We start from the raw sequence: 22,264 nt of genomic DNA, 5'->3' as shown, positions 1-22,264 counted from the left end.
AAATCCCGCCAAACCATTACACCGCCGAATGCAACATTTTCCAGCACTGGCTCTGGTAATTGAGCCGACTCCGCACGACGGTCTTACTTATTGCAGCAAAAAAACAAAAAACAATGCAGACGCACACGCGAGTGTAAAATGGGTAAGTTTGACAGAAAAAGCGCTGTTAAAACCTGAAAAATTGTCCAATTGTGCGGTTAATAATATGAACTCGCTGGTGACAGGTGAGAAGTGCAAGAAAAACGACTTTCAACTGCAGTTTCCTGCTACGTAGTTGCGATGAGGCTTCCGCCTGCGTGTGCAAGTGTGTGTGTGCGTGTATGTATTGGCCGATCGATTTTATTTTGCATATTCAAGGACAAGCGAAGTCCTGCGGGAAAGTGCGGCCGGGAATCGAAGAAACGAGATTCGGGGCGGCGCCGGAAACTGGAGCGAGCTCCCGGTCCCAGGCTGAATGACTCAGTAGATGCCAAGAAATCCCCGGGACGATATCAGCTCCGCAATCTGTGTACATGCATTTGTTGCTTAAGTTCCACCCCGCGCATTCAGTCCCAGTCCCAGTTCCACTCTCACTCCAACCTACCCCTTGCCCACCCACTGTGTCAACTCCGGAGAGGACAAACAATGGCCCCTTGCAGCCGGATGACAAATGCGGGTGCAGCGACATCAAGAAATAACCTTCGACTCTGGCGACGCGACTATCAGATACTCTCCTTTTTTAAGTTTGCCTATGAAGTGCAGCACCATTATGTGTTACTAAAATGGGTTATAATTCAGACCTTGGGTGTAAATTACGTAGCAGATTAAATCGACCCATTGTGACTTACGGAAGTTTAACTTAAATTCACCCAATAAGATTACTCAATGTGAAACTTAATTTCCAGTTAGGATTCATTTTTAATTGCGTATCTAGTTAGATATCTCTAAACAACATGACGAATGTCTGTATCATGAAACTTCCGAAGACCTCACCTTTAAGAGGAGGAATAAGCTGAGGGCTGTATACATTTGAATGAATGTGAACGAGTGTAGGGTATAAAATAAGGCAATCGGAATTCTGTGTCAATGTGCTCACGTACTCCTGTGCGAGAGGATGATGGTGAGGGTGCGGGTGCGGGGGCGGTGGCGGAACTTTTGGGTATTCAGGAGATGTGTGTGTTTTATTTTATCATATTCAAAAAACCATCTGCGTTGGCGGATCGATCGTTAAAGAAGTTATTTATTGCCTAGAGTGTTCCCCCTTTTCGCTCTACGCTTCAAAGATAAGGTCCCCCAAGATTTGGTCTTGTGCGGTCGCTTATATAGTATCTATATAATATGTACCAACGATCTTAATGTGTTTATTTTTGTACATTCTCCGGTTCCAGAGTATCCACAAATTGATTTATACGAATTCCTCACTGAGTCCGAACTACAGCAGTACTACAATGCCGTCAAGTGAGTGACCCAAAAAGCGGAAGCACTTCCCCCCTATTTTCAACCGAAGTAACTCATTATACTTTTTACTCCCCGCAGAAACGAATTGAAAATAACGAATGCGGCCCAATTTAAGTATGCAGCGGACGAGGATTTGCGTTTTATCGGGCTCTCGCGCCCGGAAATCCGGAGGCTGCGTAAGTTCTACGAGAAGCATTTTCCGCACAGCTACCTCAGCAAGATTAAGCGTCTGCTGCAGGCGCCCGGCACTATGGTTAAGCGGGAAGAGGCGCCTGGCGGCGGAAGTCAAGTGGCGCTGGATGGCAGTAGTGCCTCTGCATGCTCCTCTCTGGCCGCTAAGAACGGAGCCAGTTCTCCGAGCAAAGTGCCCAACAACAAGCACATAATACCGGCGGACTCCATTAGTGTAAACAAGCAGCTGGGAACCGGAGAATTTGGGATCGTCCAACAGGGAGTCTGGTCCAATGGCAGCGAAAGGGTCAGTCCAGATAAGTTTTTACCATCTTCAAAAACTGATCTTATCCTCCATCTTTGACAGATCCAAGTGGCTATTAAATGCCTGTGCCGAGAGCGCATGCAGTCTAATCCCATGGAGTTCCTTAAAGAGGCGGCCATCATGCATTCCATCGAGCACGAGAATATCGTGCGTCTATACGGCGTAGTCCTGGCCACTGACTCGCTCATGCTGGTCACTGAGCTCGCCCATCTGAGATCGCTGTTGGAATGTCTCAAGGACTCGGGACTGCGAGTCAGTTTCCTTACTATTCCCACGCTCTGTGAGTTCGCCCTACAGATCTGCAATGGAATGCGCTACTTGGAACAGAAGCGTCTCATCCACAGAGACCTTGCGGCGCGAAATATTTTAGTCTTCAGCAAGGACAAGGTCAAGATCTCCGACTTTGGCCTGTCGCGGGCATTGGGCGTGGGCAAGGACTACTACAAGACCAACTTCAACGTGAATTTAAAGCTACCGATCGCATGGTGTGCGCCCGAGTGCATCAACTATCTGCGCTTTACGAACGCCTCAGATGTGTGGGCCTTTGGAGTGTGCCTATGGGAAATGTTCTCCTACGGCTTTCAGCCCTGGGCGGCACTTACCGGCTTGCAGATCCTAGAGGCCATTGACGCACCCAACTACCAGCGTCTTGAGCAGCCCGACTGCTGTCCCAGCGAGTATTATACATTGATGATGAAGTGCTGGCAGGATGACGCTGCCAAGCGACCGCGCTTCGGTGAAATCTATGACCAACTGCCCGATATGAAGCCAGAGCAGCTTAAAGCTGTAGTTAATTGCACGGAACCGAAAAAGGACCATCTACTTTATCGCCAGGGCGATATTATTAGCGTTCTAGACCGCAACACGGGCACACCCTTCTGGAAAGGAGTGCTTAGCACCGGCAAGACGGGCTACTTCAACCCCTCTAACACTGTGGCCTTTCTCGAAGGTCTGCCCAGCTCCACGCGTGATTCATTCAGCCGGGTGAGTGACCACAGAATTAGCAAGCGCAAGCTGCGCACCGAGATGATTTCGAAGCCACAGAACGACTTCAAGCACACCGGCCACGTAGGCATTGACGGAGCAACATTTGGCGACATCGCATTCCTGGGAAGTTCACAGAATGTGAGTCCTATAATCCAGTAGATTTTCTTCTGTACTTAGATGTAATGTTAATTGATTGTTTCAGTACAATCACGTGCCCAAGCAGATAGTGACGCCCTACAAACCGTCAGAGGACATTGAACAAACACCCCTCCTACTGCCGCCAACGCCCACGAGTCCCGACTCTCTTCAGACTGCCAGTGGGTATTTCCCAGAGGGTGCCAACAGCGGAGGCGCCATGGGCACCTCTATGAACCCCACATTCATTCCATCCGCCGAGCACACGCCCAAGCTGATAGCCACCAACGGCCAGAGCTCATTCGACTTTGCCAGCGGATCTACAAATCCGTTTTTTCCTAACAGAGGAGACGATGAACTGGAGTTTGGCTTGCATAACAATAACTATGGAGCGGATGGTAAGAGTGTCCATTCTGAAACGGGTTGGCGCCCCACCTCTCGAAGTATTGTAGATGATCCTCATGAATACCACGAGATATCAGATGATGAGATAGCGGCTGACAAGCTGGACTTTGGCCCTTCGCTGCTAGATGAGATTAACTCGATGTTCGGATCGATTAGCGCAGCTTCAGGCAGTCACCCCAAGTCACCCGGATTTGATCATGTGAACAGCAAAAATGAGATTACGGAAATGTCTGCCAAGTTGTGCCAAAAAAGTGGCGACACCAATGGCAATAAGCATGGCCATGGACTGCTGCCCACGCTCTCGAAAAAGAAATCGTCGGGAACTGTGAAACCTATTTCTGTGAAGGATGAGAAGATTCTTAACCACGCCATCGAGATAGCCAACGAGATTAGTGCTAGGTGAGCTGGACGCCTTGCATATCTCTTAAATAAATTCTAATCAAACTGTTTTTTGTTGTAGGTCGATGATTGATCTTGTCTCTGATCAGACACCTGTCATCCACAGTCCTAAGCGCAAATTTAGTTTCAGGTTTCCGCATTTGAGTAATAATGGAAGCGGCGACAAGGCTGGCGGATTGGGAGCCAGCGGTTCCGCCCACACTCCCACCCATGGCAATGCATCGCCCTTCTCCAAGAAAAAGAATTTCACCGAGGAACTGCAGAGCATTCCGGATATACAGGTAAGGCCCTATAAGGAGTCAAATCAGTTTAGTTACCCAGTACTGCTATGCCACCAATCTCCGGTTCTGAAATAGATTCTAATCCTTGAGTTTTGTCTACACTTTGCTCTTTCTCCTTCATCTACATCGTTGCCCTTTCATTTCCCCTTTTGCGTTTGCGTTTGGCATTTTGTTTTGGTTGTTTTCTCGTTTTGCTCCTCCATTGATCCGAGCAGCGTTTCCGCTCGCTGAGCGAAATCAAGAACAGCACCGATCTGCGTGTACCCATCTTTGACAAGGAGAGCTCCGATTTCCTATTTCAAAAGTCGCGCGAGATTCTTAGCAGGCCATTGAATCTAGAGCGAGAGTGTGCGGATGAACTGCCGCCAAAGAGTATCGACGACAACATCATGGACATTGAAAACACACTGAAAGCGCTCAACCTGGACTTTATGCACACCTACACAGAGTTGGATAAAAGCGACTCCAACGACACCATCCTCAACGACCAGCTGCCCCACATGGCCAGTCTGGACGATGGGATCAGCAGTGCCACCGGCAGCCTGAAGTCAGCGGTGTACAGCTACAGCAACGGCGTGCAGACCATGTTCGATTTTAATGCGGCCACCAGTCACCTGGACAAGCACCTCCAGTACATGCATAATCAAGCCCAGCTGAGCGCCGCTGCACCCGTCGATCCCAAGCCTATGGATGACAAGCGGTCGAGCACTCCAGACACGGGATTCGCCTCGCGCGACACCAACATCTCTCTGTCGCGTCGTAGTAGCCAAAAGTCCAGCTACAGTCCCCAGGAAAGTTTTCATTTTCCACTTAAGGGCGAGGCCCTCTTCAGCGCACCGCCAGTGGTTATGTCTGGAGGATATGCCAGCCTCAAGGATGAGCTCGGTTACGAGAGATTTGGAAACGGAGCCACCAAGCAGATGCTGGCCAGCGCCTCGCCCATCAAGTCTGGAGCCGGTTTGAATGCTAGCAGCGGCTCTGTGTACATGGGGTCCAAGGGCTACCGCCAGCGTTCCACATCATTCAATGAGAGCTTCCATCCCATTTCGCCGGTTCTCTCTGAACCGCCCCAGCGAGACAGGGGCGTGGTCCAGCGACAAGTGAGGCTGGAGCAGCAACCGCCCTTGCCACGTCGTTCCGCCTCGTATAAGCCCCGTTCCATCAGAGCCCGCACTCTAAGGCGGTTGAGCTACAATCCTATGACCCTGGATTCGAGTTCATCCAGCGGCGAGGAGCCTGTCAAGCCAAGTCTGGCCCGCTCCGAGTGCGACATTCGCGCCAGAGTGGCGGCCAGCTCGAACTCGTCGTTGGGAAGACGCCGCCGGGCGGGAATGAATCGCCAGGTGCAGTCCGCATGCCACGACGAACGTGAGGTTATCATCTCTCCTCGACAAATGTACGGATCCAATTCGAGCATCAAATCGGCGCCGCACTATAATATTGGAGGGCAAAGACGCAGCTTTCACAGAGGAGGACCCGGCGTGATGGGTTGTGGCTATGAGCAGTTTCAATACGACGAGCGCATTTACGATTTCGGAGGTCGCGGACCGGGCAACAACTACAATATGGCTCAAGCGAATTATCTGAACTCTAGCCAAAAGCCCAGCTATCTTTTAAATGGAACCGAGTTGCCCGGATCCGGGTCGGGCTCTTCTTCGGCTGCTTCGTCAGCAGTGCAGGCCACCTACAGGACAGGAGCCGGAGCATCTATGCAGCGACCAATGAGCGGAGGAGCTGCTCTGTACGAGTTCGATATTAGTCGTCTTACGGGAAAGAGTCCCACATCCACCAACTTCGTGGGAAGTTCGCCCGAAGAACTGAAACAGCGCCAGCTTTCTATGGGCTCCCTTCAGGCACCAACTAACAAGGTAGCGAAGCCCCAGCGACCCACGGAATTCCACTGGCCGGAGAAGATACATGCATCGGCGGTAAAGCAGCACGAGATGCACTGGCGACAAGTGCAACAGCAGCAGTCGCTACCCTCAGCATCGATTATCACAGCAGCGGTCGGTGGACAAGTTGCAGCCCGCAGATCCAGTGATAGCTCCTCCTCGTCGAGCACCGAGAGCGGGGATGAGTTCCAGTTCCGGCGCGAGTTCGTGGCGCCACGAATTCCGCCCAGCCCGGCTCCATAACTAAGGAAAATGCTGAAATACGTTCTCAATTTACTGTTTGGCAATGTGATGTCCGATTAGAGGCGACGGGGATATGGGAATATGGGAGATGCGAATTGAATCCGGAAAGTCGTGGTCACGAATGGATGCTCCGCAAGGAGCTTGGCGGTGTTGTGTTTGTGCTACTGTCTGTGTGTGAGGAATAGAGCGTAGAGTGTTGGCGTCGAAGAGTAAATTGTAGAAGTATTTACAGCGAATAGATTATATATTTTTTGGATTTGAATTTTTTGAAGCGAGATGAGAGTGTGCCTTATAGGAAAACACCGAAGACCTCTCAGAACAGATAATAATGATGTGCAGATCACCTGCATACCTTTCAAACTTCCATTACGTCATCTATCACATGGCTCATCATCACTAGCAGCTAAACTAAACTGATACAATATCAATAAAAGCGGATTTCTTTTCCTGTTCGATAAAGTATGTTGAAATATAGTGGTCTGCAATTAGTGTTGGACTTCTGAACACGCTTTTTATAATTCGTCGAATTCTATCCAATTTCAAAAGAATAACACCGCGAAAGTTTTCTCCGCATTTCTCAGACAGAAAATATTAATAGCCTAACGTCAATAACCAAACTTTTCTTCAACTTTTCACTACAAACTAGCATATATAACAAAGATAATGGCTTCCAAACGGAATAGAATGTTCAAGAATTTTGTAAAATGAAACCCCACAAGAGCTTGGTTGTCGAAAACAGTATTGCAAGGCACACGACAAACACAAAACACCTACACTTTTGAGGGGAATCCAACTAGACAGGGTATTACCTATTGCCGGTGAGAGCTGAATCCTTAGAGCCCACGGTAGTTATAAGTCACACACAGACACAGAAGACAACTAGACAGACAGTCACCCACACAAAACTGTTGACAATCCTCAGAACTTGTCCACATCCCAAGACATTCGTCGGAGCAAGAATCCCGTACGGATTATGTGCCATATCCTGACGCTTGCATTTTTTATGAAACCAAAGCAAAAACAAAACCAAAACCAAACAAGTTAGACGATACCGAAACCAAGAGAAGCATTTACGCTCACTTTAACTAGAGTGTCGAACCCTAAGTATCTTTAAGATTGGAGATTGAGGAGTCCAGTATTGGCATACTAACCAAAACGAAACCGAAAACAAAACTAAAATAACCTTAAATTGAATTGCCGACGGCTGCAAAGTGTCGAACGTTTTTGATAACCTCACTAAGAATATATTATATGAATTAAACTTACTAAAAGATTTTCGCATTCTATGCATTTATGGATAACATTAACATGAGAATATTATATACAGATTATATATACACCTACCTAAATCTAAATCAACCTAATTATATGTATACAAATATTTAGTACGAAGGCCGTAATGTAAGCATTACGAAACATGATATTCTAAACTATGCGTTTGAAGCGTTTCAACCCAGAGAACATTAAATTAAAATTAAAACCAAAATTTACTCGAGTATTATACAAGAAAGCCCAAAAGTAAACTAAACTACATTTAACTAAGCGACAACTATTTAAAAAGCAAAACAGTTTGAATTCTAAGAACCAAACAAGTTAATTGGTAATCAAAAAAGAAAATGTTGTGCATATTTAAAGGGATTCAATAAAAAAACTAATTCTGAATTTCAATCCTGGCGTTGGGTCTTACGATCGTTTAGTATTGATTTCCCCTAAGCTTTAGTTGTTATTGTTTTGTATCCCTACATTATCATTTTGTACAATTTCATTTCCATTCACTTTATTCCCAACCCGCCCACACAGTCGCTGATCGGCAAGGAGGGACTAGAGGCCTACAACAGCCTGATCGAGCGCAAGGCCCTGCTGGACATTGGTCCCAGCCCGGCGGCCACCTTGCTCCGCCACCTGGACACCGACGAATTCGATCTGCAAAGCCTACACCAGTCGCAGCGCCCGATGACATTGCCCACTCGAGGTGCCACCCAGCGGGTGCGCAAGGCGGAACTGGCCGCCGGGTTGAGTCGCCACAATGACGAGAACTCGAACTCGCTGGAGGCTTGCGAGAGTCCCAGCTACATGACCCACGGCAGCTACAAGTTTCCCGAGGCACAGCCGAAGGAACAGCTTCCGGAGAAGGAGCCGGAGTCGCCGAACCCCATTCCCCTGCCGCCGCGCGAGGGCAAAAAGCAGGTGAAGACCAGCACCAAGCGCCATGTGCGCAAGTATCCGCTGATAATCCCGGCCAACGGTTTGCAACGCACCCTCAGCAAGCTGACGGACTTTGGTGACGAGGCTGCCAAATCAACGGAGCTCTCCACCTCTTCCCAACCACAGCCAGGACGAGCCATCGAAGTAGTGGCCGCTGTCCGGCCGAGTGGCATGCGACGTCCGTCGCGGCCTTCGGAGCGGGAATACGAGAACATGCCGACAGTGGAAAAGGAATCAGCACACACCTACCAGAACTTGGATAAGCTGGCTCCCGCTGATGCTGCCGGCTTAACGGATACAGCTTCGCTGCAGTTCGAGTCCATCCTGGAAGCTGACACCAGTAAGGAGGGCGTTCTGCAGTCGCCGGATGTAACCGACGGATTCTACAACTTCTCCATTCAGAAGGAGCACTACAACAAGGGCAAAGATGCCGAATTTGAGGCCACTCAAATATCCGGCCTGTATGTCAACGATGACGAACTTCGCAACCTGGACATCGAGAGCAGTCGCCGAACAGCCACGCCAGGCAGCAGTTGCAGCGCTTTGGAATCGGAGGTCAGCCAACCAGATGCGTTGCCGCCAACAGAGTCTGCATCGGAAGTCAGTCGCTTCTCAAGTGCGGACAATGAGTTGGCTGGAAATGCCCTATTCAAAAAGGTGCGAGCCTCCGTGAACTTGGCCATGAACAGGAAGTCAGTAGCCGAAACCAGCTTAAGCAACAGCCAACCAGGAGGAGCTTCTGCCAAGCCGCAAACTGAAGCAGAATACTTTGCAGCCACCGCCGCTCGACTGGCGGATTCCAATTCGGTGAGCTGTGAGGACTTGCTAGAGTTCTCTGACAAGAAGCCCAGGGGTTGCGAACGAGGCGTGGACTCGGATGAAGTGCGCATAATGGTGAAAGTGCTAGGGAAGGATGTAAGCTCACGGTACATTAAGAATAAAGAATCCTATAATCAAATGTTTATTTCACAGAGCACGCCCAATCGTTGCTTGGGTGCCCTGGAGTTCATCAACTGGGACGTGCACAAGTCTATCAAGCTCATCAAGTTGCAGAACCTGGTTAGCGAGGCCAATCTCAGCCTGGAAGCCTCCTTCGAGGCGCTGCAGCAGCACGAATGGGATCTGCACACAACGGCCCACAAACTAAATGGCCTTAAACTTTAAATACTCCTTTGAGGCCCTCACTTCTGGATCGTCCCGATTTAGTTTCAACGACCGCCGTTGCCTTAACCTCATAACTATCGTTTCTAATTTGTAGGCTAAGTTTGGTATAGATCTAAGTAATTTGGAACTAACGTAATCACTGCTCGCCATTGGCTGCCTTCATTCGGATCCATAGAATCTCAGCATGTACTTATTCACGCATGCTTGGTCTGCCTGCAAGTAACCGGCATCAAAATACACATTTATGCACCTGCGTACATATATAGACATTTTCAATAAATTATAAACATTTTATATGCGGCCGCGTATATGCGGATAATTTAAAATGCCGACCTATGTTTCTGTGAAATTATTTAACGATTTATTTAAACTTTATACTACTACATAATTTACAAATATTTTACACAAACAAACGGGCACGCCACTTAACGCTAACGAACGAACACAGAACACAGGGATTAGGGATTAGTCTGGGCGGACGCTATTTCCGCCTGCTGCGCTTGCCGTCCGTGCTCATGGACAGGGCAACGGCCCGGGTCATGCGCTTCGGCGTGGACACTTGCAGTTGGCCGCCACTGAGGTTCATCTCGAGGGACATACGCTTACGGGTCATGACACTTGAACTTAACCGCTGTGCACGCGCCTCGTTTCGCGTGGTCATTTTTGGGGTGCTGGAGCTGGGGCGGGATCGTATTAGAGATATCGTCCTCCTGAGTGGCTTTTTGGGTTTCGCAGGTTCTGGTTCTGTATCGCATACGGGCTCTGTTTCCGAGTCCGGCTGAACAGCAGTCGCAGGAGGTACTTGATTCTCCTTGACCGATGATGTGCTGTCTGTGGGACTATTTGTGTTCTTGGCCACCTGCTGTCGCCGCGAACTCCTGTTCTCCAGGCGTTGCTGCTTCCGCAGCGGCGAGGTGCGGGGCGGAGAGAGAGCCGTTGAATCCCTGGACCGTAGTGATCGGGAGTTTGGATCTGACGGAGATCGCCTCAGCACTCTTTTGCGTCCGTTTCTTAAAGGTGTTTCCAGATGCAACACTTTTCGCTAATGATAATTAAAAAACAAATGTAAAAATCAAATGAATACAGCCCCTTTTGCGAAGTAAGATTATTGTGCTTTTTATAGTAAATCTTTCCAGTTGCAAAGCTAAGCAAGCGGTGCATCATTAATTTTAAAGTTCTTAAAGGAAACTACAATTTGTGTTCAGTTTTAAAAACATTTGTTGATTGTTAATACCGATTGCAACTTTTAACTTAAACTAAACAGCGAGTAGGCGATGCGTGTGTCCTTTGGGAGTGGCTAGAGCTGCAAGCGCAAGCGCCTCATACTCACTTTGCTAACTGGGTTGGGTGTGGTCTGGGATATGGAAGTGCCGGCGGCCTTTCTGTTGCGCAGTGAGCGGATGCGTAGGAGGCTGGCCTCGTGTCCTGTTTTGGGACTGGGTGAGGCGGCTGTGGGCGATGCTTCGATTACCTCAGAATCGTTCGACTTAAAGAGAAATTAGATGTTAAGGACTGTAATTCTATGAAGGAGAAACGTACTCTTACCTGGTTTGCTGCAGTTGGACTTTCGCTTATCTCCTCGTCGGATGATTCCTCCTCAGTGGCGGGCCGCTTTTCCGGTGTCTTGGACGACCTGGCAATTGCCATTTGAAGGCGACGCCTCACTTGCGGTTGGCGTAAATTTCGCTTGGATGTCTCTACCGCCTCAGATTCAGTGCTTTCTAGATTGGGCGACTGCGGTCCCAATAAACTCTCGGCATCTGAATGACTTGTGGCCATTGAGCGACGCAGGTGACGAATTCCCACAATGTTATCTTTCCCAAAGGTGGTTACAATGGGCTCGGAGATTGGCGCTGGCGGTTCTGCTGCCTTCGGAGTTTCATTGGGTTCTACTGCGGTTATGGCAGCCGATTGCGTCAGATCGTTCGAAGATTCTTTGGGAGCTGGAGATTTCGACTGTGCAAGCACTGCAGTTTCCGATTCTGTAGTGACCCCAGTAGCAGTTTCATGTTCTTCATCACTTTCGCCTTCACCGGTAGTATTCCGACGAGGTGGAGGATTGAAATTGCCGTTTACCACAAGCTTAAAGTTTTCTATGCTCTTGATCATGCGCGGATCTAAATCGCTCTGAAAGTGAATAGGAGTCAAGTAAGCAACGGATAGGGAGGGGTCCCAAAAAAGTACTTACTGCTGTCAGATTCTCGGCCAGCGCTAGTATTTCAGCTTTCACCTCTGGACCGTTGAATACGTTTATTGTTAGAGACGTTAGCTCCTTGGCCAGTAGGCGGCACATATCTTTGCGCTCCGTAAAGTAGTTCTGAATATATTGCAGAAAACTTATCGCTATTTTGTTGTGTATATTCGTTTGTGGCGTGCTGATTGCTTGCACTGTCATTTCGAGGAAGAACTTGGTCAAGTTTTCGGGTTGGACGCCGTGAAGCGGCGAGTCAAAGCTGCAGTTCATGATGGTCCAAACGGTGGGCAGGAAACACGGCTGTAGGAGGCATTGCTTGTTTAGCCGCCTCAGTTCTTCGAAGAATATGCCCAGCACCTGGCTGATAATGGGCTCGGTGCTTGGGTTAAAGTACCGCTTCAACAGTTGCTCCAGAACATCCGTGCGATCGTCTACGTGGCCTCGGAGCACTAACCGACAGAGACCGCGAACGATTGACAAGCCCACACCTTTGTTCTGTAGACGCTCCACATAGTGCCCCAGTACCACGAGAATGTCACTATTCTGCTCGTTGTTCTGCGACTGGCTGCCATCGTCGTCATCGTATAGCTCCTGCATTGTGTACAATTGTCGCCGCTTCGTCTTTGACAGTGAACATCCGGTCTGGTTAATATCGCTGAAGTAATCCACTCCATAGCGATCCAGTAGCTCCAAAATGCAGTTGGCCGCCGTCTCGCACAGACGCACGATGTTGTTGTTGCAGAACTGGTCCACGACCACCTCGAACACCTCCTTGCTGTAGGCCTCGTAGAACATGCTAAAAGTGGTGCCGCATTTGATGGCCCACTCAAAGATGTCTACTTCGGCGCACGGTAGGTAACGGCAAATGAAATCCTTGTACAGCTGGCAAAGACTTGGCGTCAGGTTGTGAACGTGCGGCGATGCGGTCATGTAGTAGCAGGTGTAGAGACCCTTCAGAACGCGCTCTTGCTTGGAGAGCTTCGGGCGGGTGGGCATTTCAATGACGCCGTTCTTCTCCAGCAGCGGGCGAATTAACTCCGTATACTCTTCGGTGACAGCAATCTTTTCATCGTTTACGGACTGCGCCCGTATGTACTCCCTCTGGCGCACGTAATTGCCCTCTTGTTCCTCCATCTCAAGAATTCTAACTTTCAGGGAAGAGATCTTCATCTTTAGCGGAGTGTCCAAGTCGTCCAGCAACTTATTGATCAAACTTCGATCGTGAATCAGCTCGTTCTGCTTGGTGTTTAGTTCGCACAGCTCGTATATGATCTCGATAAAGAACTGCATTCGGTCGTTCATGTCGGTGATCAGTTGCTCCATGCAGCGCACCAGCACGCGCACGATCTTGTGGTCTAAAAGACAGTCTTTTAGCAGGTTGGAGATCAGCAGACGCATATTGCCGCGCCCGATCTCGTCGCCTAGATCGTAGGATTCCAATATTTCCACCATCGAGAGAAGCATGTTCTGGAACTCAACCTGTGCAAACTTGTCCATATCAGGCTTTTGAAACTGACAGAATCTACGAAAACGAAAGGAATCTAGTACCAATTGCCAGTGAGGATCAGATTTTGTTACTTACTTCTCCATATAGGTGCAAAAGACACTGAGTTCCGGCAACACTGATTCCATTTCGGGTGCTTCCGTATCCAGATACTCGCTGAGACACTGCCAATATAATAAAAGCTCTACGGTGAGGGATTCGTGTGGGATGCAGCGGTGCAGTTCGCAGTCCACGCTTAAAGGCAGCTGATCGAGAAGTTGCTGGACGTCCGTTTGCTCGAAGATCACTCTAAGCATTTGTTTTGCAACGCGTCGGAAACGCAGCAGTTCTTCTTCATTCGAGTCCAGTTTCAGGGCCGCTGTCAGAGCAACGTAGTTTTGCTGGTAAGACTCAATCCACGTCTTTAGCATGAAGTTGATCACCGTTTTGCGCACGGTGGCCGATGTATCGTTCAGTCCCTGCTCCAACAGGGTGAGCCGCTGGGCCACCTTGTAGGAGCGCACCGGGTAGTTGCACATATTAACGTAGGTGTGGCGGCGCACCTTTTCATCGACGTCCCAAAGCCGCTCCAGGATGTGCGGAATGGTAATGTAATTGCGACCCATACACGTGATGATGCACTGACGCACATTGGGCGAGGGATCAGAGGTAAGGTGGTACTTGTAAGCGCAGACGACGGGGTCGTTGGGATTGTCTGGGTTTTGAAGGCGCTGCATGGCCAGAACGGCCTGTTTCCGTACACTGGGGGACACATCCTTCACGCGGTCCAGCATTGCTTCCAGTATGTCATCGCACTGGTGGTCATCCAAGGCGGCATTGGGTCCGAGCTTCTTTAGTATGAGATTCACAAAGTAACATATGCGATAACGTATGTGCGGGTTACTTGAATAGGTCTGTGTGGGCGGAGAAAACCAGGCACTAGCATTAGATACACAATTCGTCAGCACAGTGTGTACAGTAGACACTCACCGTAAGCAGCCAGTGAAAGGTTTCGCCCAGCATGGGCTCCGTGCCATCCGAATCTGAGCTGCTGACAAAGGTGGCGCAGAAGTTTAGGGCCATATTGGCGTTCTCATTGCCCTCCTCAGCTTCCAGGACGGCTTTCAACACGGTGATGAAGGCCTTTAGAAAGGACTCGTGGCCCATCTGACGGGAATGAACAATGTTAGCATCTGAAGGTCTAGATAAAACAGCCAGGAATACTGACGCCACTTACCTTTGCGTACAGTTGCTGCATCTCCTTTAAGTAGCGCTTGTGCAGGGATTCCTTGAGCTCGGCTTGTCGCATTATCGCGTACATGAGTTCCGCGGATGCGTCGGAGGTGGTGGCCATGCTCTGATCGTCGTTTTCCTTCTCCCCATATTGTTTGGACTTTTTGGTGGTCGCCGGACGCTTTTTTCCGCCAGTAGCTTTGGGTTTGGGGTTTTCCTTTTCACCCGCCTTCGCCTTTGGTCTGGCCATTCCGTATAGTTTATTCCTTTTTTTGTGGTCCGCAGCCAATACTGGATGCCCGTATTTTACGGTTTAATCTTGAAAACTATTTTCAAATTGCATCAAACGATGGCGAAACAAACAAGCGTCGCGTTATTGCTTTCTCTTCTTTCCACCCCCGTTCGCTTGTTAAATTCAAATGATGCGTATGGATTTTTTAGTGTATTTCTGGTGTTGCGATCGATAAATGTGATCGTTTGCCTAACGATTGCTGTTCTCCATTTTAAATTTAACGGAATTATGTATACACACCCATTTTCGTTTTGAACAAACTTTCGGATATTAAAATGATGTTTTAATTACCACATTTACTGCTTCGAAAACTGAACCTACATCGAGTATTCAATAAACAATATTTGTTATTATTTTTTTTTTTTTGTAAGAACTGTCATTGTAAGAAATATCAGTATTTTCCACCCTATTCAAAATCCTGTACCACATTTTTTGCACTAAGCCTTTTTAAAAATCCACAATAGGGATTTTACTAGGGGTGGGTTTTAAAAAGAAACAGGGATATTACTTAGCACTCACAGATTTATCATACAGTTAAACGTTGTTTAATGGAAAATGCAGCTGGCTGATAGGAAATTGCAGAGAGAGGAGTTACATGTTATTTTATATTGCACTAAGAACGAGAAGAGATATGCGCGTGGTTTTTCTTGCATATATGTTTTACAGTTTCAGGAGTATAACAAACTGCTAAATTTCAGACATTTCTTATGTTTTGATGATTTATGATGATAGATTTTCGGTAATACTCTTTCCCAATTCCGAAAACTCATTGTTAATCGAGACACAATGCCTTTAAAAAACTAGGCATTCAAAATATATTGTTGCATACCTTTAGGCATCATTAATTTTTATGTCATGTAAAATATGCAATGGGTGTAAATTAAACAGCAAAACGAGATCTTAATGTAATTGCAAAATCATATATTTCAAAATACAGCTAGCTGGAGAGCATTTGTCATTAAAGAAATGTTTATTTCCATATATAAAATATACTAATAGAGCCTAGTGTCGCGCGAGATCTCTTCAAGCATGTCCCGAGCCTCGAAGCGCGTCTACGAAGCCAAGACCACTTATCCGGATCGCACCAAGTCCGAGGAGAAGTCCTTCACGGAGGTGAGTGTTCCGATCAAGAAGCTGGACACAGCCCTGCTCCTGCTGAGCTCCAAGGAGGAGTGCGTCCTGCTGACCATTTTCAGCCACATAACGGACTTTGCCCGCCGCCAGGATGTGAATGTGCTGGAGCTAAGGGCCCATGGCTTGTTGGAGCTGCTGCTGGAGAAGGATCTGTTCATCGCGTCGGAGAACACGATGATCCGGCGCTTTGCTCTGTACTTGCTCACTGCTCTGCTGGACAACACCGACTTGTCCACCTACGAGCCGGAACAAGTTGATCAGATCCTGGAGAAGGCGTGCAAGTTCTACCTTAAAGAGGTGGACGACTTCTGCATCGAGTACTTGACCTATATACTCAATGTGTGCCTCAAGGATCCCCAGATGGCCCATGGCATTGTGGAGGCCACTGAGTTCCTGGAGAAATTCAAGTTGGTGTTCGTTAATTCGGAGAATCCGGATACGGTGTTCAACTCCATTGAGGCACTGCATCGGATGCTTCTGGTCCAGAGTGCAGATCAGATGCTGGAGTTTACCACATTGCCGGATTTCCCGGTGGATCGTATTATCTGTGAGGTGACCAACGAGTTCCAGGAGATCCGCAAGGCGGCCCTAAAAACATTGAAGACTCTGCTGGCGGACACTGGCGACGACAGCGTCTTCGAGCCACTGCATCGCTGCTACTTCGTGCTGGAGCAGTTGGTCAAAGTTTTCTGCGAGAATCCTCAGGGGCCGGAGGCTGCCGATGTCATCGAGGTTCTGGCCACAGCCCTGCGATCCGAAAAGATGACCAAACTGTTCTTCGAGCAGAACCTATTCGACCAGGTCGTCGAGCAGCTGCGCAATCACGCGGAACTGCTGCCGCTGGAGATGCGCTGCACCATCATATCGATCTTCGCGGAGACGGCACAGTACGAGCAGTTCCTGCCGCGGATGAACAAGGCCGAAATCACGGACATGTTCCTCAACTGTTTAATGCAGAACAAGCCGGCTCCAGCTGCCTTCGTGATCCAGGGCCTCCATCGCATGTCCCACCATCCGGATGCGCTGCGTCGAATTGTGGCCGCCTATCAGGAGGGCGCAATCAGGAAACTGGTGGCCATCCTCATGTCACCGGATGTGGCCATCAAGGCCCGCGAGCAGGCGGCTGAGTTCCTGTCCCGTCTCCTCGTGGCTGCCTTCCGCGACACAGCTGCCGAGCTGCAGGCGCAGGACATCGCTGTTGTCCTCACCGCGGTCATTGCGCAGGGACAGCCCACTCTGTCCATTGATCTCATCCTATCGCTGCTGACGATCATCGAGAGCCTGGCTCAGAACGAGGAGTACCGCACGATCCTAGGGGAATACAGTTCACTTACCGAACAGCTTGCCCAGCTTCTAATGGTGATTAGTCTGAGATTATTGTGCACCTCCCAAGCTAACCATATACCGACGACAGCGTTCCTTTGCCCACTCCATCCTGGTGAACAACATCTTCCGGTGCCTCTGCACTCTGATCGACGAGGCTCCGGTGCGTGAGACATTGCTGGCCAACTACATAGTCTCCTCCATAAAGCGGGCCCTGAAGTCCCTGTCCAATCTGGTGAAGACTTCGGTGACCAACTTCATTCTACAGACCACGCGCTTCAACGAGTTCATAGATGCCTACATTGACCGTGGGATCATGGAAGTGTAAGTAGCATCCGTTTTTTCACTGAAGTGTACGTAAACCATTCCATTCCAGATTGCTGGATTTCCAGAAGCACGCCTTCTGCATTTCCACCTGGGGCCCGGCCATCGAGAGCATCCTGTCCAAGTGCCCCACGATGAAGTTCGCCATCCGCAACTGCCTCACCTTTACGGACATCACGGCCGGCAAGGACTTTTATGTGTCGCGCAGGAAGTTTGAGGACTTCCGCAAATTCCAGGACATTCTGCGCAACGATTGTTCGCCTTTGGACGCCGTCCTGGTGATGAACTTCGATCGTCCCAAGCCGAATCAGAACGACGTGATCGCCGTGCCGCTGCGTTGCTTGAGCACCATCACGGATTTACCTGGCGATCAGGGCTGGGGCTACTGTAAGCGACCTGGAGATAACAACTTGCCGCAGTATTTGGAGGCACTCAACCAGACACTAGCGGTGGGTTGATCTTCTACTGCAACTATCTATTCCAGTCTTTAATGTGACTTCCCACAGATGCACGGCTTGGTGGAGAATCCCGAGCGGGTGCGTCGCTCAATTGACTTTGAGAACGTGGCCAAGCGGAGCAAGCTGATCGCTCAGGCGGTGAACGCCGTCCTGAGCGAGAATCTCAAGATTCTGGACCTGAATTCGTCGGAGGAGTGCTGCCGGAATACGGTCCGCTGTCATCTGCAGGATCTGCGCCACGTGCTGCACACCAACTTCATACCACTGGGCATGGTGCGCAGTGGCTGCCAGTTCGAGCGGGCGATCCTCTTCAAGGGCTTGGCCGACCAGATCGGTCTTCCCTGCACCTTGCAGCGCAGTGTGGACGGCAGGATGCTGTTCAACGAATTGCCACTGCCCCTGGAGCCGGAGACGGATGTGCACTGCGACAAGAAGACGCTCAAGTACATGCCCTGGCGGATGCTGCGGCCCACCCACGTGGTGGACCTCCTGTACAATGTGGGCGAGCTGTATCCGATGCAGAGTCGCCAGGCGCTGCAGTACCTGCGCCTCTACTAGTTCTACTAGTTCTACTAGTTCCCAGTTTCTGAACTGAGCTCCATGATCTCTCGGTTGCGCTTGCCAAATTATCCTGTCCAGTTCTTTGTCCTCAGCTGTATGCATGTTTATTAAAATTGTTTTATCGGGTATGGACATTTTTCACAATTTGTTTATTTCGTAATAAACCCATTACTTATTTTGGAGCAGTGCCTAGCCCTTAATTATACCCTTTACTCGTAGAGTAAAATGATATATATTCTTGATCAATTTTCTGATGTATGATGTAAAAATTCAAAAAGTTAAAAAATGTCCCAAGGCTGAAGTTCTATACTCCATAAGTATACTTATCTTAATCGGATTTTGAAGTGGCATAGCTCTAAATGTTTCTGGCGCAATTCTCTAAAAATCTGCATTCAAATTTAAAAATGTATTTTTTTTTCAATTTTGTTGTTATTTTTCTGATGTATGATGTGAAAATTCAAAAAGTCCAAAAATGTCCTAAGGCTGAAGTTCTATACATCATAACTCAACTTATCTTAATCGGATTTTGAAGTGGCATACCTCTAAATGTATCTGGAGCGATTCTCTAAAAATCTGCATTCAAATTTAGAAATTTATTTTTTTTCGAATTTTTTGTAATTTTTCTGATGTATTGTAGAAATTCAAAAATGTCCCAAGGCTGAAGTTCTAAAGTCCATAACTCAACTTATATTAATCGGATTTTGAAGTGGCATACCTCTAAATGTTTCAGGAGCAATTCTCTAAAAATCTGCATTCAAATTTAGAATTTTATTTTTTTTTACATTTTTTGTATTTTTTCTGATGTTATGACATTGTAGAAATTCAAAAAATGTCCCAAAGCTGAAGTTCTAAAGTCCATAACTCAACTTATATTAATCGGATTTTGAAGTGGCATACCTCTAAATGTTTCTGGTGCAATTCTCTAAAAATCTGCATTCAAATTTAGAAATTTATTTTTTTTTGAATATTTTGTAATTTTTCTGATGTATGACATTGTAGAAATTCAAAAATGTCCCAAGGCTGAAGTTCTAAAGTCCATAACTCAACTTATATTAATCGGATTTTGAAGTGGCATACCTCTAAATGTTTCTGGTGCAATTCTCTAAAAATCTGCATTCAAATTTAGAAATTTATTTTTTTTTTAATTTTTTGTAATTTTTCTGATGTATGACATTGTAGAAATTCAAAAATGTCCCAAGGCTGAAGTTCTAAAGTCCATAACTCAACTTATATTAATCGGATTTTGAAGTGGCATACCTCTAAATGTTTCTGGAGCAATTCTCTAAAAATCTGCATTTAAATTTAGAAATTTATTTTTTTTTAAATTTTTTGTAATTTTTCTGATGTATGATGTTGTAGAAATTCAAAAAAGTCCCAAGGCTGAAGTTCTAAAGTCCATAACTCAACTTATATTAATCGGATTTTGAAGTGGCATACCTCTAAATGTTTCTGGAGCGATTCTCTAAAAATCTGCATTCAAATTTAGAAATTTATTTTTTTTCGAATTTTTTGTAATTTTTCTGATGTATGACATTGTAGAAATTCAAAAATGTCCCAAGGCTGTAGTTCTAAAGTCCATAACTCAACTTATATTAATCGGATTTTGAAGTGGCATACCTCTAAATGTTTCTGGAGCAATTCTCTAAAAATCTGCATTCAAATTTAGAATTTTATTTTTTTTTACATTTTTTGTATTTTTTCTGATGTTATGACATTGTAGAAATTCAAAAATGTCCCAAGGCTGAAGTTCTAAAGTCCATAACTCAACTTATATTAATCGGATTTTGAAGTGGCATACCTCGAAATGTTTCTGGTGCAATTCTCTAAAAATCTGCATTCAAATTTAGAAATTTATTTATTATTAAATTTTTTGTAATTTTGTAATGTGGAAATTCAAAAAAATTAATGTAACGTGAGTAGTTATACTTAATGTAGTGAGTAACGGGTATCTGATAGTCGGGGAACTCGACTATAGCATTCTAATATATGTTGTTTTAGTTTAGCTTAGGTTTCCTAGGTGTAAAGAACAACTACAAGTTATTTGAGTGTTTTATTCGATTTGGAAAAGAAAGTTACCAGCAATACAAATACTTTTTGAAGCCGATTACCATTTTTAAAAAACATAGTAGTATCTAGAAGTGTGGTATATTTCTGAAAATCCTGGTTCGTATGCCGACTACTTGCGGAAGCCACTGCGCATGTCCTTCTCCTCTGGAACTGCGTCTGACATTCGTGGTCCAAGTGTCAGATGGAGAGCAGTGGGGTTCGCGGAATGAGGAGCACGTAAACAAGAGAATCTCGGGCCACGTTAGATTAGCCAACGGATTGGGTGGCCAGCAGCAGGATGATCCGGCCCTTCGTCACGCTGCTCTACTTCCTGCTGACCAGTTCGTCCATCGTCTTCACGGCCTGCGTGAATAATGGTGAGTCCTGGTAGAGGCGCGACCTTGGCGTAGAAAAATCAATAACATCTCCCATGTCATCTGCGATGTCCAGTGACGGGCACCAGTTCGCCCGGACCCGGTCCCAGCACCTCGCTGACCAGCGGGCACATCCACCGCACGGCGGCAGCCATCGAAAGGGTGAACAAGCTGTGGTGCTTCGCCTGCCACACGATGGATGATGGGGAGGCCTGCGTGGACGTGGCGATCCGGAACGATTCCGCGCTGATGAAGAAGTGCCAGGGCGAGGAGTTCATCTGCATGGTGAGTAAGCATGGCTGATGCTATAGCTTCAGTTCTCGAACCACTAACCATTGCCCATCCATCCACTCAATGCCAGGTCAAGCGATTCTCGTACACCACCAGCACGGAGAACTCCACCAGTTCGCCCAAGATGTGGTCCCTGGACCGGCGATGTACCGCCAACTGTGAGCCCGGCTGCATCATCATTGGCGAGCGGACCAAGCTCTATTCCTGCACCTCCTGCTGCGAGGAGTCCTTCTGCAATACGGGCCGAGGTGCTGCCTCCGGGATCTTCCATCGCGAGGACACGGGCATCGGCACACGGCTCTTTTGGCTGGCCGCCCCCTTTTTGGTCAACATGTCGCTGGTCCTGTACAAACGGCACGCCGGCCACGTTCTCCTCAAGCTGCAATAGGCCTACGGGTCACCTCACAGAATTTAACGCTCCACACTGAACTCAACTCCACTACATGCCAAATCCTAGCTAGCTTTAGTTCGATGTCTCCTGTAATGTAGATAGGCCGGGTGATAAAGGAGCTACAGCTGGCTCAGACATCCAACAAGGCGGGAAATCCTGAACTGGACCCTTGTTTCTGTAGGCTAGTACTAATATTATATTTTACCATGGATTACTTTTAATTAAAATTAGATTTCCCAGATGTGGTTGAGTTTTGATTTGAATATGGCCTATAAAATAGTTTACAGTACGCAGATATCTTAAATTATATCATCCAAATTGGGAAACCATAAAAACTACTGATTCCCGTTGATTTCGAAACACAAACTTCGAATCTGGCCACAAAATTTGGTCTATCTGATGGATCCCATGTCGGAAGTAGCCAGTTCGAGCTGGTCAATCAATTATTTATTTGGAAATTAAGATTCTTTATCCGATAACTCAAGTGCATCCATCCATAAGCCAGCTTATTGCATT

The 22,264-nt window shown here is 47.4% G+C and overlaps 4 protein-coding genes across 5 annotated transcripts; 3 read left to right on the top strand and 1 right to left on the bottom strand.

Annotated features, from left to right (window-relative positions):
* Positions 1–53: 53 nt before the first annotated feature.
* LOC6549524 (activated Cdc42 kinase-like) lies at positions 54–9,968 on the top strand. Of its 2 annotated transcripts, XM_015156998.2 has the most exons (8): positions 54–142; positions 1,368–1,437; positions 1,516–1,915; positions 1,976–3,058; positions 3,123–3,859; positions 3,921–4,140; positions 8,076–9,395; positions 9,453–9,968. In XM_015156998.2, the coding sequence occupies exons 1-8, from the start codon at positions 139–141 to the stop codon at positions 9,642–9,644; spliced, it is 4,026 nt and encodes a 1,341-aa protein (XP_015012484.1). In that variant the 5' UTR covers positions 54–138; the 3' UTR covers positions 9,645–9,968. The 2 variants fall into 2 exon arrangements, with proteins under 2 accessions (XP_015012484.1, XP_026835828.1); XM_026980027.1 differs by lacking the exons at positions 8,076–9,395; positions 9,453–9,968 and adding an exon at positions 4,356–7,943.
* Positions 9,969–9,982: 14 nt separating this feature from the next.
* Positions 9,983–15,068, bottom strand: LOC6549525 (condensin complex subunit 3). The gene is made up of 7 exons (XM_001975781.3): positions 14,559–15,068; positions 14,312–14,488; positions 13,421–14,235; positions 11,833–13,360; positions 11,190–11,771; positions 10,975–11,130; positions 9,983–10,686 (listed from the first exon to the last, which is right to left on the bottom strand). Exons 1-7 carry the CDS (start codon positions 14,802–14,804, stop codon positions 10,126–10,128), a joined length of 4,065 nt encoding a protein of 1,354 aa, XP_001975817.1. The 5' UTR covers positions 14,805–15,068; the 3' UTR covers positions 9,983–10,125.
* Positions 15,069–15,650: 582 nt separating this feature from the next.
* Positions 15,651–18,760, top strand: LOC6549584. The gene is made up of 4 exons (XM_001975782.3): positions 15,651–17,339; positions 17,395–17,627; positions 17,680–18,076; positions 18,134–18,760. The coding sequence occupies exons 1-4, from the start codon at positions 15,876–15,878 to the stop codon at positions 18,641–18,643; spliced, it is 2,604 nt and encodes an 867-aa protein (XP_001975818.1). The 5' UTR covers positions 15,651–15,875; the 3' UTR covers positions 18,644–18,760.
* A 2,120-nt stretch (positions 18,761–20,880) lies between these two features.
* On the top strand, positions 20,881–21,990 carry LOC6549585. The gene is made up of 3 exons (XM_001975783.3): positions 20,881–21,069; positions 21,143–21,351; positions 21,428–21,990. Exons 1-3 carry the CDS (start codon positions 20,991–20,993, stop codon positions 21,743–21,745), a joined length of 606 nt encoding a protein of 201 aa, XP_001975819.1. The 5' UTR covers positions 20,881–20,990; the 3' UTR covers positions 21,746–21,990.
* The last annotated feature ends 274 nt before the right edge of the window (positions 21,991–22,264 follow it).

This window comes from Drosophila erecta, unplaced genomic scaffold, assembly GCF_003286155.1.
Source record: "Drosophila erecta strain 14021-0224.00,06,07 unplaced genomic scaffold, DereRS2 tig00000092-arrow-pilon, whole genome shotgun sequence".
In the NCBI taxonomy this organism is placed as follows: Eukaryota; Metazoa; Arthropoda; class Insecta; order Diptera; family Drosophilidae; genus Drosophila; species Drosophila erecta.
This window is presented reverse-complemented; position numbering and strand designations above follow the sequence as displayed.